The sequence below is a fragment of the Phyllobates terribilis genome, unplaced genomic scaffold (genome assembly GCF_046119375.1).
Source record: "Phyllobates terribilis strain yellow unplaced genomic scaffold, ASM4611937v1 Scaffold_1__5_contigs__length_1240528914, whole genome shotgun sequence".
Lineage (NCBI taxonomy): Eukaryota > Metazoa > Chordata > Amphibia > Anura > Dendrobatidae > Phyllobates > Phyllobates terribilis.
This window is the reverse complement of record NW_027362761.1, coordinates 948,199,959-948,215,933: the sequence shown is the minus strand read 5'-3', so window position 1 is coordinate 948,215,933 and position 15,975 is coordinate 948,199,959. Positions and strand designations below refer to the sequence as shown.

Sequence of the window (15,975 nt, the reverse complement as noted above, 5' to 3'; positions counted from 1 at the left end):
GTTGCAAATAGTCTGGTGTAGGCCCGAGAAATACAAGTGTGGTTTTGCAGTTCCACGGGTCAAATCTCTGTATTATCCTGCTTTTTTGCATTTTTTGCCATAAAGAAAAACAGTAGTGTCTCCTGATTGTTCAGACACAAATATATCTGTTGAAAATAGTCTGGTGTAGGCCAGAGAAACACAAGTGTGGTTTTGCAGTTCCACGGGTCAAATCTCTGTATTATCCTGCTTTTTTGCGTTTTTTGCCATAAAGAAAAACAGTAGTGTCTCCTGATTGTTCAGACACAAATATATCTGTTGAAAATAGTCTGGTGTAGGCCAGAGAAACACAAGTGTGGTTTTGCAGTTCCACGGTTCAAACCTCTGTATTATCCACTTTTGGGCCGTTTGTATCTAAAAAAAAACAGTTTGAGTGTGTTGCTCACTGTTCAGCCGCAAATAAATATATTTTAAAAAGTCTGGTATACACCAGTAAATTATAACTGTGGTTTTGCTGTTCCACGGTAAAAAATCTCTATTTTCCTGCTTTTGGCATTTTTTGCCATAAAAAAAAAATAATAGTGTCTCCTGATTGTTCAGACACAAATATATCTGTTGAAAATAGTCTGGTGTAGGCCCGAGAAATACAAGTGTGGTTTTGCAGTTCCACGGGTCAAATCTCTGTATTATCCTGCTTTTTTGCATTTTTTTGCTGTAAAGAAAAACAGTAGTGTCTCCTGATTGTTCAGACACAAATATATCTGTTGAAAATAGTCTGGTGTAGGCCCGAGAAATACAAGTGTGCTTTTGCAGTTCCACTGGTCAAATCTCTGTATTATCCTGCTTTTTTGCATTTTTTGCTGTAAAGAAAAACAGTAGGGTCTCCTAATTGTTCAGACACAAATATATCTGTTGAAAATAGTCTGGTGTAGGCCCGAGAAATACAAGTGTGGTTTTGCTGTTCCACGGGTCAAATCTCTGTATTATCCTGCTTTTTTGCATTTTTTTGCTGTAAAGAAAAACAATAGTGTCTCCTGATTGTTCAGACACAAATATATCTGTTGAAAATAGTCTGGTGTAGGCCCGAGAAATACAAGTGTGGTTTTGCAGTTCCATGGGTCAAATCTCTATATTATCCTGCTTTTTGCATTTTTTGCTGTAAAGAAAAACAGTAGTGTCTCCTGATTGTTCAGACACAAATATATCTGTTGCAAATAGTCTGGTGTAGGCCCGAGAAATACAAGTGTGGTTTTGCAGTTCCACGGGTCAAATCTCTGTATTATCCTGCTTTTTTGCATTTTTTGCCATAAAGAAAAACAGTAGTGTCTCCTGATTGTTCAGACACAAATATATCTGTTGAAAATAGTCTGGTGTAGGCCAGAGAAACACAAGTGTGGTTTTGCAGTTCCACGGGTCAAATCTCTGTATTATCCTGCTTTTTTGCATTTTTTGCCATAAAGAAAAACAGTAGTGTCTCCTGATTGTTCAGACACAAATATATCTGTTGAAAATAGTCTGGTGTAGGCCAGAGAAACACAAGTGTGGTTTTGCAGTTCCACGGTTCAAACCTCTGAATTATCCACTTTTGGGCCGTTTGTATCTAAAAAAAAACAGTTTGAGTGTGTTGCTCACTGTTCAGCCGCAAATATATATATTTTAAAAAGTCTGGTATACACCAGTAAATTATAACTGTGGTTTTGCTGTTCCACGGTAAAAAATCTCTATTTTCCTGCTTTTTGCATTTTTTGCCATAAAAAAAAAATAGTGTCTCCTGATTGTTCAGACACAAATATATCTGTTGAAAATAGTCTGGTGTAGGCCCGAGAAATACAAGTGTGGTTTTGCAGTTCCACGGGTCAAATCTCTGTATTATCCTGCTTTTTTGCATTTTTTGCTGTAAAGAAAAACAGTAGTGTCTCCTGATTGTTCAGACACAAATATATCTGTTGAAAATAGTCTGGTGTAGGCCCGAGAAATACAAGTGTGGTTTTGCTGTTCCACGGGTCAAATCTCTGTATTATCCTGCTTTTTTGCATTTTTTGCTGTAAAGAAAAACAGTAGTGTCTCCTGATTGTTCAGACACAAATATATCTGTTGAAAATAGTCTGGTGTAGGCCCGAAAAATACAAGTGTGGTTTTGCAGTTCCATGGGTCAAATCTCTGTATTATCCTGCTTTTTTGCATTTTTTGCTATAAAGAAAAACAGTAGTGTCTCCTGATTGTTCAGACACAAATATATCTGTTGCAAATAGTCTGGTGTAGGCCCGAGAAATACAAGTGTGGTTTTGCAGTTCCACGGGTCAAATCTCTGTATTATCCTGCTTTTTTGCATTTTTTGCCATAAAGAAAAACAGTAGTGTCTCCTGATTGTTCAGACACAAATATATCTGTTGAAAATAGTCTGGTGTAGGCCAGAGAAACACAAGTGTGGTTTTGCAGTTCCACGGGTCAAATCTCTGTATTATCCTGCTTTTTTGCGTTTTTTGCCATAAAGAAAAACAGTAGTGTCTCCTGATTGTTCAGACACAAATATATCTGTTGAAAATAGTCTGGTGTAGGCCAGAGAAACACAAGTGTGGTTTTGCAGTTCCACGTGTCAAATTCTCTGTATTATCCTGCTTTTTTGCATTTTTTGCCGTAAAGAAAAACAGTAGTAGTATCTCCTGATTGTTCAGACACAAATATATCTGTTGAAAATAGTCTGGTATACACCAGTAAATTATAACTGTGGTTTTGCTGTTCCACGGTAAAAAGTCTCTATTATCCTGCTATTGGCATTTTTTGCCGTAAAAAAAAAACTAATAGTGTCTCCCTGATTTTTCAGACACAAATATATCTGTTGAAAATAGTCTGGTATAGGCCTGAGAAACAGAAGTGTGGTTTTGCAGTTCCACGGTTCAAATCTCTGTATTATCCACTTTTGGGCTGTTTGTATCTAAAAAAAAACAGTTTGAGTGTGTCGCTCACTGTTCAGCCGCAAATATATATATTTAAAAAGTCTGGTATACATCAGTAAATTATCACTGTCGTTTTGCTGTTCCAAGGTAAAAAATCTCTATTATCCTGCTTTTGGCATTTTTTGCCATAAAAAAAAAAAATAATAGTGTCTCCTGATTGTTCAGACACAAATATATCTATTGAAAACAGTCTTTTGTAGGCCCGAGAAATACAAGTGTGGTTTTGCTGTTCCACGGGTCAAATCTCTGTATTATCCTGCTTTTTTGCATTTTTTGCCGTAAAGAAAAACAGTAGTGTCTCCTGATTGTTCAGACACAAATATATCTGTTGAAAATAGTTCCACGGGTCAAATCCACTTTTGGGCCATTTTTACCTAAAAAAAAACAGTTTGAGTGTATCACTCACTGTTCAGCCGCAAATATATCTATTTAAAATTTTCTGGTATACCCCAGTAAACAATAACTGTGGTTTTGCCATTCCATGGTAAAAAAAATCTCTATTATTCAGCTTTTGGTATTTTTTCCGTAAAGAAAAACAGTAATAGTTTCTCCCTGATTGTTCAGATTGTTTAAAAGAGTCGGGTGTAGGCCAGAGAAATAGAACTGTGGTTTTCCTCTTCCACGGTTCTAATCTACTTTTTATTACCCTTTTTCCATTGATAGTGCGAGTGTAAGCTATTTTACTTCCTTTACAATGGGCAAGGCGCGTGCCAAGGGACATGGAAGTGGACGTTCTGGTGATGGTGCGTGCAGAGGACGGGGCCGTGGCCAAGGTGAAAATGTGCCACAACCAACAGCCACATCTTCTCGCTCCCACTTCTTGACCGAATTACTAGGGAAGCACAGAACAACACCAGTATTGCGAACTGATCAGTGTGAACAGGTTATTAATTGGATAGCAGATAATACTTCCAGTTACCTGGGCTCCACCACCTCCGGTCTGTCTTCCACACGGTCAACTCTTAGTAGCCGTGAGTCTCGACCGCAAACTCCTCCTCACCCTGATGCTCCTTCCTCCCACCATGCCGAGTGTCGTCAGACAGCAACTGATCCCACACTTGGACACTCTGAAGAGCTGTTCACTGGTCCATTTCCAGATTTGTGCCCCTCGCCTGCTCCACTTGAAGTGGTGGAAGAGGAGATCCCATGTAGAAATGCCCAAATATTTGAACAGCCACGGCCACAGGAAGTCGACACTGGCAATTTGTCACAAGAGGTGGACGATGACAAGTCACAATTGCCAGGAAGTGAGGAGGAGGATCATGGTGCGCAAGTGGAAGAGGAGGAGGTGGTGGATGATCTAGTAACTGACCCAACGTGGCAGGAGGACATGCAGAGCGAGGCCGGCAGCACACAGGGTGAGGGAGGCAGAGTACCCCAACAGGCAGGAAGAAGCAGTGTGGTGGTCACACACAGAAGGCGGGCAACAGTTCCCCGCAACACCAACACGAGGGATGTTGCCAGTACAACCTGTAGGTCTTCCAGAGTCTGGAATTTTTTTAAAGACTCTGCTGATAACCCCAAAAAGGCCATTTGTACCACCTGCCATGCCAGCATCAGCAGGGGTGACAAAACTACCAGCCTGACCACCACCAGCATGATCAGGCACATGGCAGCAAAGCACCCGACTTTGTGGGGCGAACCCCAGGGTCCACGACCAGTGTCACCACTGCTTCTTCCGCTGTTGTGCGTGCAATAGAACCCCCTGTTGTGTGTGCAAGGAAATCCCCTGTCCATACTGCATGCAAAGATGCCCCCTCCTCTCAGTATTCACTTGTTATGGCAGTTTCTCAAGAAACAGCATCAACGTCCACGTTCACGTCCCAAAGCAGCGTTCAATTGTCCATATCCCAGACCTTTGAACGAAAGCGGAAATTCACAGCCAACGCCCCACAGGCCACAGTCCTAAATTCGCACATTTCACGACTGCTTGCGTTGGAAATGCTGCCTTTTAGACTGGTGGAGACGGAATCCTTCCGCAACCTTATGGCGGTGGCCGTCCCTCGGTACTCGGTCACCAGCCGACACTATTTTGCCCGGTGTGCCATCCCAGCACTACACAAGCACGTGTCCCAAAACATCTGCCGTGCCCTCAACAACGCAGTTACTGGGAGAGTCCACCTGACAACGGACACGTGGACAAGTGCTTGTGGCCAGGGACGGTACATCTCCCTGACAGCACACTGGGTAAACATAGTGGAAGCCGGGACCCAGTCGGACCTTGGGACGGAACACATTCTCCCCACACCGAGGATTGCGGGCCCTATGTCAGAGTTGCCCCCACAGTGTACAGCTCCTGCGCATCATCCTCCTCCTCCTCCTCATGTTCAGCCTCCATCTCAGATATCACCACATCAGTTAAAAGCTGGAAGCACTGCAGTACTGCCTCCACCAAGCGGCAACAGGCTGTGCTGAAACTCATAAGCTTAGGTGAGAAACCTCACACTGCTTGTGAGTTGTGGACAGCTGTGAAAGAGCAGGCAAATCTGTGGCTGAGACCGCTGAACCTACATCCAGGCATGGTCGTGTGTGACAATGGCCGTAACCTGATGGCGGCTCTGAGGTGAGGCGAGATCACACACGTACCATGCCTGGCTCATGTGCTTAACCTCGTGGTTCAGCGGTTTCTTAAATCGTACCCCAAGTTGCCAGATCTGCTCGTCAAAGTACGCCGCCTGTCAGCTCATTTTCACAAGTCGGCTACAGCTTCCGCCGCCCTTGCTGTGTTGCAGCAGCGTTTGCAGCTTCCGTCACACCGACTGGTGTGTGATGTCCCCACACGTTGGAATTCTACCCTCCACATGTTGCAATGGATTTGTGAGCAGAAGAGAGCAGTTGTGGACTACCAGCTGCAACAAGGCCGTCAATATTCAGGTCAGACTCCACGCATAAGACCTCAGGAGTGGACCTGGATGTCTGACATATGTACCATCTTGACAAACTTTGAGGAGTCCACCAAGATGGTGAGTGGCGATGACGCCATCATTAGCGTCAGCATTCCACTTGTCTGTCTTTTGCAACACTCTCTGCAGAGAATTAAAGAGGAGGCATTGCAGCCAGAGTATGATGAGATGGATCAAGAAGCCGTAGCGGTCGATTACACACAGCCCAGCCTCATCTCATCCCAACGTGCATTGGGGGACAATGAGGGAGAGGAGGAGGAGGAAGAACAGGAGCTTGTAACATGCGCTGTATACGGTAGTACCTGTACAACTGTCATACCGTCGGTTCAGCGTGGGTGGCCTGAGGACAGGGGGGAGGAGGAGGAGAGCATGGTCAGTCGTCATCTTGGTGAGGACACGGAAGTCTTGCCCATTACCAGTCTGGCACGCATGGCTGACTTTATGTTACGCTGCCTTAACCGTGACCCTCGCATTGTCAAAATGTTGGGTGACAGTCATTACTGGTTGGTGACGCTTTTAGACCCCCGCTACAAGGAGAACTTTCACTCTCTTATTCCTGATGTGGAGAGGTCTACAAAAATGGGGCAGTACTAGAAGGCCCTTGCTGCAGAACTGTTAAAAAAATTCCCATCTGAACACGCTAGCGGCAGAGGTCACAGTTCGTTGACCAACCAAGGCATACAAGTGAGAGAGAGGCAACTCCAATCCAGTAGAGGCAGGGGAACACTGTCAACATTCTGGGACAGTTTTCTGAGACCCGCCCAGCTTACAGGCCCTGAGGCGCGGGGTACTCTCACAAGGAGTGGAAAGTTTCAAAAGATGGTGAGGGAGTACCTTGCCGACCGTACCAGCGTCCTCCGTGATTCCTCTGTGCCTTTTAATTATTGGGTATCCAAGCTGGACACTTGGAATGAACTCGCTCTGTACGCCTTGGAGGTCCTGGCCTGCCCTGCCGCTAGCGTGTTATCGGAGCGTGTTTTTAGTGCCGCTGGGGGAATTATAACTGATAAGCGCACTCGCCTGTCAACTGAAAATGCTGACAAGCTGACCCTTATCAAAATGAACAAGGGCTGGATTGGGCCCTGGATTGGGAGTAACATAAAGTCAAATCCACTGTTATTTCGGGACGTGTATTCACATGTACAGCTTCACACCCACACATGGGTATACACTTCCTCATTTCAGCTGTTTTATGTTCTTATCCTCAGCCTCCACCACCACTATACCACCAGGGTGACCGTGGTCCGTGTTGCCATTATTGAAAATTCCTCCGTCCTTATTTTTGTCATCTTTTGCTTGGAAGGCATAAGCAAAGACTGTGGGAGACCCACTCCCCAATAATGGGTATAATATTTTTAACATGCTGTACTATATGGCTCTTGTAAGGGGCATTAAATGCGTCTTGTTAAGCTACTGCGACCTCCACCACTTTTCCGAGGGGCATTAAAAGCGTCTTGTTAAGCTACTGTGACCTCCACCACTTTTCCGAGGGGCATTAAAAGCGTCTTGTTAAGCTACTGTGACCTCCACAACTTTTCCGAGGGGCATTAAAACCGTCTTGTTAAGCTACTGTGACCTCCACCACTTATCCGAGGGGCATTAAAACCGTCTTGTTAAGCTACTGGGACCTCCACGTCTTTTCCAAGGGGTATTAAAACCATCTTGTTAAGCTACTGGGACCTCCACGTCTCTTCCAAGGGGCATTCAAACAGTCTTGTTAAGCTACTGCGACCTTCACCACTTTTCCAAGGGGCATTAAAACCGTCTTGTTAAGCTACTGGGACCTCCACCACTTTTGCGAGGGGCATTAAAACCGTCTTGTTAAGCTACTGGGACCTCCACGTCTCTTCCAAGGGGCATTCAAACCGTCTTGTTAAGCTACTGCGACCTCCACCACTTTTCCAAGGGGCATTAAAACCGTCTTGTTAAGCTACTAGGACCTCCACGTCTCTTCTGAGGGGCATTAAAACCATCTTGTTAAGCTACTGTGACCTCCACCACTTTTGCGAGGGGCATTAAAACCATCTTGTTAAGCTACTGGGACCTCCACGTCTCTTCCAAGGGGCATTAAAACCATCTTGTTAAGCTACTGGGACCTCCACCACTTTTCCAAGGGGCATTAAAACCATCTTGTTAAGCTACTGGGACCTCCACGTCTCTTCTGAGGGGCATTAAAAGCGTCTTGTTAAACCACTCTGAACTCCACAGCTCTTCCAAGGGGCATTGAAATGTTGTTTTTAATTAACTCTAACCTCCACGACTCTTCGAACGGGCATTGCATTTCCTCCTCATTTTTGTCAGCTTTTGCTTGGAAAGCATAAGCAAAGACTATGGGAGACACACTCCCCAATAATGGGAATAATGTTAGTAATATGCTGTACTGCATGGCTCTTGTAAGGAGCATTGCAAGTTCCTCCGTCCTAATTTTTGGCAGCTTTTGCTTGGAAGGCATAAGCAAATGCTATGGGAGACCCACTCCCCAATAATGGGAATAATGTTTGTAATATGCTGTATTGCATTGCTCTTGTAAGGGGCATTGCAAGTTCCTCCATCCTAATTTTTGTCAGCTTTTGCTTGGAAGGCATAAGCAAAGACTATGGGAGACACACTCCCCAATAATGGGAATAATGTTTGTAATATGCTGTACTGCATGGCTCTTGTAAAAGGGGCATTGCAAGTTCCTCCGTCCTAATTTTTGGCAGCTTTTGCTTGGAAGGCATAAGCAAAGACTATAGGAGACACACTCCCCATTAATGGGAATAATGTTTGTAATATGCTGTACTGCATGGCTCTTGTAAGGGGCATTGCAAGTTCCTCCGTCCTAATTTTTGGCAGCTTTTGCTTGGAAGGCATAAGCAAAGACTATGGGAGACACACTCCCCAATAATGGGAATAATGTTTTTAAGATGCTGTACTGTATGGCTCTTGTAAGGGGCATTAAAACCGTCTTGTTAAGCTACTGCGACCTCCACCACTTTTCCGAGGGGCATTAAAACCGTCTTGTTAAGCTACTGTGACCTCCACGTCTCTTCCAAGGGGCATTCAAACCGTCTTGTTAAGCTACTGGGACCTCCACGTCTTTTCCGAGGGGCATTAAAACCGTCTTGTTAAGCTACTGTGACCTCCACGTCTCTTCAAAGGGGCATTAAAAACGTCTTCTTAAGCCACTCTGCACGCCACAGCTCTTCCAAGGGGCATTGAAATGTTGTTTTTAATTACCTCTAACCTCCACGACTCTTCCAACAGGCATTGCATTTCCTCCTAATTTTAGTCAGCTTTTGCTTTTCAATGCAAAGACGAAAACTAAGGGAGACCCACTCCCCAATAATGGGTAGAAAGTTTTTAGTACGCTGTAATCCACGTCTGTTTCAAGGGGCATTGAAGTTCCTCATAATTTTTGGAAAGCCTTCCATTCACTGCTTAGGCCAACAGTGTACAGGAGACCCAGTTGCTATAAATGGAAAAAACGGATTAGTTAAGGCCCTCTGACCTCCATGTCATTTCCAAGGGGCATTGGAGTGCCTCAGATTTTTTGGTAGGCATTGCACTCACAGTATGCCCTATAACTGTGTAGCCAAACCGCTCCTTTTGGTACAGAAACATATCCTACAAGACATATGTGGTTGACTGGCCTGATATTGATGTGAATGGTTCCTGTTCCTCCTGCTCTTTCTCCTTTGCCACTACCTCATCCATCATTTATCACCTGAAGCTTTGTTTTAACGGGAGTCATAGAACTGGGATAGTAGCAGGAAAACATCCAGCAATCCTCGGAGGAGGTAGGATATGTGCCAAAACGCTGACCACCTCAAGGCCTAGCCGCTACTACATACATGCGCTTGCATTCCAAGAAAACAAAGCAGATGCTAACTTCTATCATCATCATCATGCTCCTCACCTTAGCACTCTCAACTCCCCTGATGGAGAAGCCAGGGCCCACCGGAGGAGTCTGGTTCTCTGGTGGGCTCGACCAATGCTGCCCTAAAGCAGGCCGGGCTAAGAAAAGTGTGTGGGGGATGTTCCAAGGAGAAATAGGGGCGGCTGGGGACCATTTATGGACACCCGGCCGCCGGGCGGCTGGGGACTGAGTATGGATACCAGGCTGCCAACGCAGCCATGACGTGGTGGCCAGATTCCGCCTCCACATGCCTAAAAGGCCCAATTTCAAGTGCAAGCAAGCAGTATGGTATTGCAGCCTGGGGGTGGGTGGGTGACAGGCTGCATACTTGCGCTTGCATTGCAAGGAATGGGAGAGGTACAATTGAACACTGCCCTGGGACAAGGACTGGAACGGGGATAGTTGCAAGTCTGCAATGACAGGTGCAGGGTGGGAGGCATCTTCGCATGTACCATGAACAGGGGTTTGGCATGCACACACTACAGCGGAATAGGCTGTCCTTCCCACTAAATGCACTGGGGAGGGCACAGGTAATGTTTTGGTATGCGCGCTTAATCTTATGTATAAGGCACACCGGGACAAATAGGGGCGGCTGGGGACTGAGTATGGATACCTCGCTGCCAAAGCAGCCATGAGGTAGTGGCCAGCTTCGGCCTCCTCCAAACTAAAAGGCCCCATTCCAAGTGCAAGCTAGCAGTATGGCATTGTAGCCTGGGGGTGGGTGGGTGGCAGGCTGCACACTTACGCTAGCATTCCAAGAAAACAAAGCAGATGCTAACTTGTATCATCATCATCATGGTCCTCACCTTGGCACTCTCAACTCCCCTGATGGAGAAGCCAGGTCTCACCGGAGGAGTCTGGTTCTCTGGTGGGCTCGTACAATGCTGCCCTAAAGCAGGCCGGGCTAAGAAAAGTGTGTGGGGGGAAGTTGACAGGAGAAATAGGGGCGGCTGGGGACCGTTTATGGACATCCGGCTGCCCCCAGGCGGCTGGGGACCGTGTGTGGACACACGGCCGCGGGGCGGCTGGGGACCAAGTATGGACTCCCGGCCGCCCCCTGGCGGCTGGGGACCGAGTGTGGACACCCGGCCGCCGGGCGGCTGGGGACTGAGTATGGATTCCAGGTCGCCAACGCAGCCATGACGTGGTGGCCAGATTCCGCCTCCACATGCCTAAAAGGCCCAATTTCAAGTGCAAGCAAGCAACCAGTATGGTATTGCAGCCTGGGGGTGGGTGGGTGGTAGGCTGCACACTTACGCTTGCATTCCAAGAAAACAAAGCAGATGCTAACTTGTATCATCATCATCATGGTCCTCACCTTGGCACTCTCAACTCCCCTGATGGAGAAGCCAGGGCCCACCGGAGGAGTCTGGTTCTCTGATGGGCTCGTCCAATGCTGCCCTAAAGCAGGCCGTGCTAAGAAAAGTGTGTGGTGGGAAGTTGACAGGAGAAATAGGGGCGGCTGGGGACCGTTTATGGACACCCGGCTGCCCCCAGGCGGCTGGGGACCGTGTGTGGACACCCGGCCGCGGGGCGGCTGGGGACGAAGTATGGACACCCGGCCGCCCACTGGCGGCTGGGGACCGAGTGTGGACACCCGGCCGCCGGCGCAGCCATGACGTGGTGGCCAGATTCTGCCTCCACATGCCTAAAAGGCCCAATTTCAAGTGCAAGCAAGCAGTATGGTATTGCAGCCTGGAGGTGGGTGGGTGGTTGGCTGCATATTTGCGCCTGCATTGCAAGGAATGGGGAAGGTACAATTGAACACTGCCCTGGGACAAGAACTTGCACGGGGATAGTTGCAAGTCTGCTTCTTCTGATGCGGCAAGGATGACTTCTGATGGGCACACTTTTAGGCAGTGACCTGGGTGTCACAGATGCTTCCAGGGGTCTTCCCCATGCTGTTCCCATGTCTTTTCAGCACTGTATGCATGTGTCACACAGCACATGGCCAGATAAGGTTGTAAAATGTTAAAATGACATTTCCCGGTGAATGCATTTGTCACTGTTGAAAGCAATACAAAAGTGCAAAAACGCATAAAAAATGCTACTTGTGAACATAGCCCAAGTTGTGGAGGAGTATTTTTTTTTTTGGTTATTTATTTTACCTTATACACAAGTCTTTACCCTGGAAAGGAACTTCCTTAACGTAATTCACAGGAAAGCAGTTTCAGTTTCGTTTTTGAAGTGTCACTATCGTTTTGGGCACTTGTTAGGCTTTTAAAAGACTGCTGGGGGTGCCGCCGCAAAAATGCTCGGTTCTCCCATAGACTAACATAGGGCTCGTTGCTCGGGTCGAGCACCCAAGTATCACGGCGAGCTCGGCCCTAGCTTCGAGCACCCGAGCATTTCAGTGCTCGCTCAACACTAGTAAGATGGCGGTCTTGTATGGTGGGAGGTGGTAAGCCATGCCAGCACGCCGCCAGGAATGTTACACCCTGTATAGCCATGGTAGAGGTCTGAGAACTCCAAAGTGGTGACAGATTCCCTTTAATGGCCATAGTGTGTATCCTGTCCTATAAAATAACAAAATCAACAATACTCACCCTCCCCAGGTCAAGTGCCAGCTCTTCGCTGTTGATTTGGTCTCAGTGTCTTGGCTGCAGCAGTGACGTCAAATTGACTATTCTCTACCTTCACTAAGCTACTGAGCTCAGTAATTGGCTGCAGTGGTGATGTGAGCAGAGAGCCAGCGATGGACTTGGGAATGTGAGTACTGGCTGATCTTATTATTTTTTTCATGATAGGCGACTTTTTGGGTACACTTCTATAAAAGTGGAAAACCTCTCATTTTTACATTCCTAAAGAGGAGCCGTCATCTGATGTGTAATTAGGGTCATAAAACAATCCAAACACGCTAGACCTTGCTGGATCAATGGGGTCTTCTCTGCAATTCCATTCCAGCAAAGTACACTTTTACCACCTTATATACAATATATAGCATTTTTTTTAGCTGTTCCACTACGTTAAATATATAAAGTGTACGTGAACATTTTATGGCAAAACCCAGGTGAAAGAGGCCAAGAATGTGAATATACTGTGTTGGCGGATCAATCATTCTCACAGGATAATCTGTCAGAACAAGTAAATGGTTGGTGCTTTCATGTAAGGAATATACTGTAGAAACCTGCAACCACTTTTCCTCATTAGAATCACTTTGACAGCACTGGAAAAGCTGCTAATGGTTGTTGTGCTTTTCAACAAAGGAAATTCAAAACCATTATCTAATGTTAAACATTGCATTTTATGCTATTTTAAGAGGTTGTCCACTACTCTAACATTTATGACTGTGATCAGTGGGGGTGCGACTTCCAGTGCCCCTGTCAATCAGCTGTTCTCCAGGTACTGCACATCCGCCCCCTATTCAAATCAATAGGGGTCAGACGTGCAGTACCCAGCCACTGGCACTATCAGTAGTCGGAGCAGCCGCTGACACTGGGAACAGCTGATCGGTGGGGGTTCAACATCCGGTTCCTCTGTCAATCAGCTGTTCCCAGTGCCGATGGCGGCCGGAAGTGCATAGTTACAGAGTTGCTCCAGCTACTGATAATGCCCGAGGCCAGGTACTGCACATCTGACCCCTATTCAAATCAATAGGGGTCGTATGTGCAGTACCCAGCACAGCCACTATCAATAGATGGAGCAGCTCCATAACTGAGCACTTCCAGCAGCCGCTGACACTGGGAACAGCTGATTGGTGGGGGTGGTGGGTGTCTCACCCCCACCGATCAGGCATTGATGACCTATGCTAAGGATTGGTTACCAGTGTTACAGTAGCAGACAACCTCTTTAATACTATTAGACCATCTACTATATGATATAACAGTGTAACGGATTGTCTGCTACGAGTTTTAGTATTGGCATGTACTGTATGAACTCTAGTCAGTCATAGAATAAAATGCATGGATAATCATGTGTAGGGAAGACACTAATATTATACGTAAAAGCTCATGCATACACAATATACACATATACAAGTATAATAAGCAAAGGAAGGATAGAAATGAAATGCAAAGGAAGGATAGAAATGAAATGGTCTCTTCTAAATGACTAGTGAATTTACATACTGTGACCTTATTGTAAAACACAGAGCCATTTACAGTGCAATTTAATGCGTTTCTGACAAAATGACAAAGCAAAATCTGAGGAGGGGGGATTTAGATAGCAGAAGACGCAGTACTTTGCATTTCCCAATATTGTGCCATTTAAGGGGCAGCTGGTGGCAGTCGGTTCTTTTATTTGTGTCCTAATGAATATATGTCTGTTTCAAATATGGCTCATTAATGTTAACAGACTGAAAATGGTTCCTGCAAGAGAAATAAGACGGAGCCAATCTTCACCATTTCCTGATCCGCTTTGGAATTTCTTCCCAGAAGGTCACTCATGAAACAATTATGACTTTTATCAGGCATAACAGCAACAGACACCATGGGAAGTAATGAGGTTGGCAGCTCCCACATTCAACCTGTTGCCTGCTGAAGATGCTGTGTCATCCTGAATTATCCCCACATTGTGACATGGATAGATGGGAAGCTTAGCATAAAGGACAGGGCTAATAGAGGAGATGATGGACATGTTCACCTCACTGAGTCCCTGTGCTCGTCTGTCAGGCTGCTGCAGCTAATGTATTGAATTCTTGTGAAAGTTTGCAGCTCCAGCAGCTGCCAGCTGAGCAGCACAGTCTATAGAGCAGGCAAGGTTTGGTAATTCTGCCACCTAGTTTTCCAATGCATTAATTGCTGTGAAGCTTGGACTGTGCAGGAACTGAACAAGAAGCAACAGGGGATTGATTGTAGAGAGGTGTGTTAGGTGTGAGCTCCAGTGACAGGGAAGATACATGTATAATGGTCTGTATTAGGCACAGCATCACTTGTGCTGCTGCTATCTGCTACCTGCCCCTCTCTTGTCTAGGTGGCTGAAGACTCCTTGCACAGAGGGGAGAAGGAGCTGTTTCTTGAAGCCATAGCCAAGGTGAACTGCAAATCTTGGGCAGTGGCACTGGGAGCAGCGAACTCGCACAGGAGAATTAACACTCTCAGCAAGCTGATCATGGAGATAAAGGAGGAGAGGACATGTAATGAAGCCCAGGATCTGATTTCTCCAGCTGAAGGGGAGAATGCTGTGGTTTCACAGTGTACAAGTAAGTGCAGCAGCTCCATTAGCATGTATTCTCCGTATGCATGGTGCAAACACTCTCAGAGTTCAAACTCCATTATTAACCCTTTCCCAAATGGCTGTGCAGTGCATGCAGTGGTAGGTCTGATTCCACACTGCTTGGGATGAAGCTAATACTAAATGTGATCTTCTATTCTAACAAACACTGCACTGCATACCTAACAAAGGTGTGGGGATGATGACTGGAGGGAGCTGCTACTGTCATTAGACACTATGTAACTGCTTCACCTGGGACTGAGCACACAACTTCTAGTTCCCTACCTAATTTCCTATACTAGATGTGTGCTTTTGTATATCCATTCTTTTTATTTTTATGCATGCTATGAATTGGTAAAGTTGCAAATTAAATATTAAAACAAACATTTTATCCATGCTGAAATGGACTATGGTTTGGAATATGCACACAAATTGTATGTATATGTATGTGTATATATATATATATATATATATATATATATATATATATATATATATATATATATATATATATATATAAACACACAAACAAATATATAGTCAAAAGTGGTCTTATGAAGGTGCAAAACTGATATTATATAAAAAATAATGGGTGTGTATTGTGCTTGTAGACTTTCTTTTGAGATTGTGAAGTTTAGCACCGTCATATGACCACTTTTGCAGAAAATGCTGAATGGACAGTGACATGCTTCCTTATTTCACTGTTGGGGAATCCATGGCAGTTATTGGAGCATTAAGTGCTTCACTTGCTTGATGGTTGAGCAACTTAACTGCAGAGTTCCCAGTGCTCCAAAAATAAGGTCTACATTTGTAATAGGATGTTGTCTGACACTGTTAAAAGTATAAGGTAGAGGATAGATGCGGTTTGGTGAGAATACTACAGTAGCATATAGAACTTTATCAGGGTAACACAACTTTTATAATTCATACACCAAATATACATGTGACGAATTGATATTACATTATTCTAGCAATGAGTCTTATTCCATTAGCACAAATCACGGTGATATCACTCACATTGCATTTTCTCTGGATTTGCCTAAGACTGCAGTTAAATGTCTCGGAAACATATCCTGATGCAGTTTTT

General features: G+C 45.4%; 1 protein-coding gene across 8 annotated transcripts in view; it reads left to right on the top strand.

Annotated features, from left to right (window-relative positions):
* Positions 1-14,236: 14,236 nt before the first annotated feature.
* The window catches only part of INPP4B (inositol polyphosphate-4-phosphatase type II B), a 911,138-nt gene continuing 909,399 nt past the window's right edge, over positions 14,237-15,975 (top strand). For 3 of the 8 annotated variants that reach the window (XM_073642224.1, XM_073642199.1, XM_073642189.1), the window contains exon 1: positions 14,240-14,877. In XM_073642224.1, the coding sequence (XP_073498325.1) occupies positions 14,787-14,877 (91 nt within the window). In that variant the 5' untranslated portion in view covers positions 14,240-14,786. Of the gene's footprint in view, positions 14,878-15,975 lie in introns of all 8 variants that reach the window. The other 5 variants (XM_073642164.1, XM_073642153.1, XM_073642182.1 and 2 more) reach the window with 3 other exon arrangements.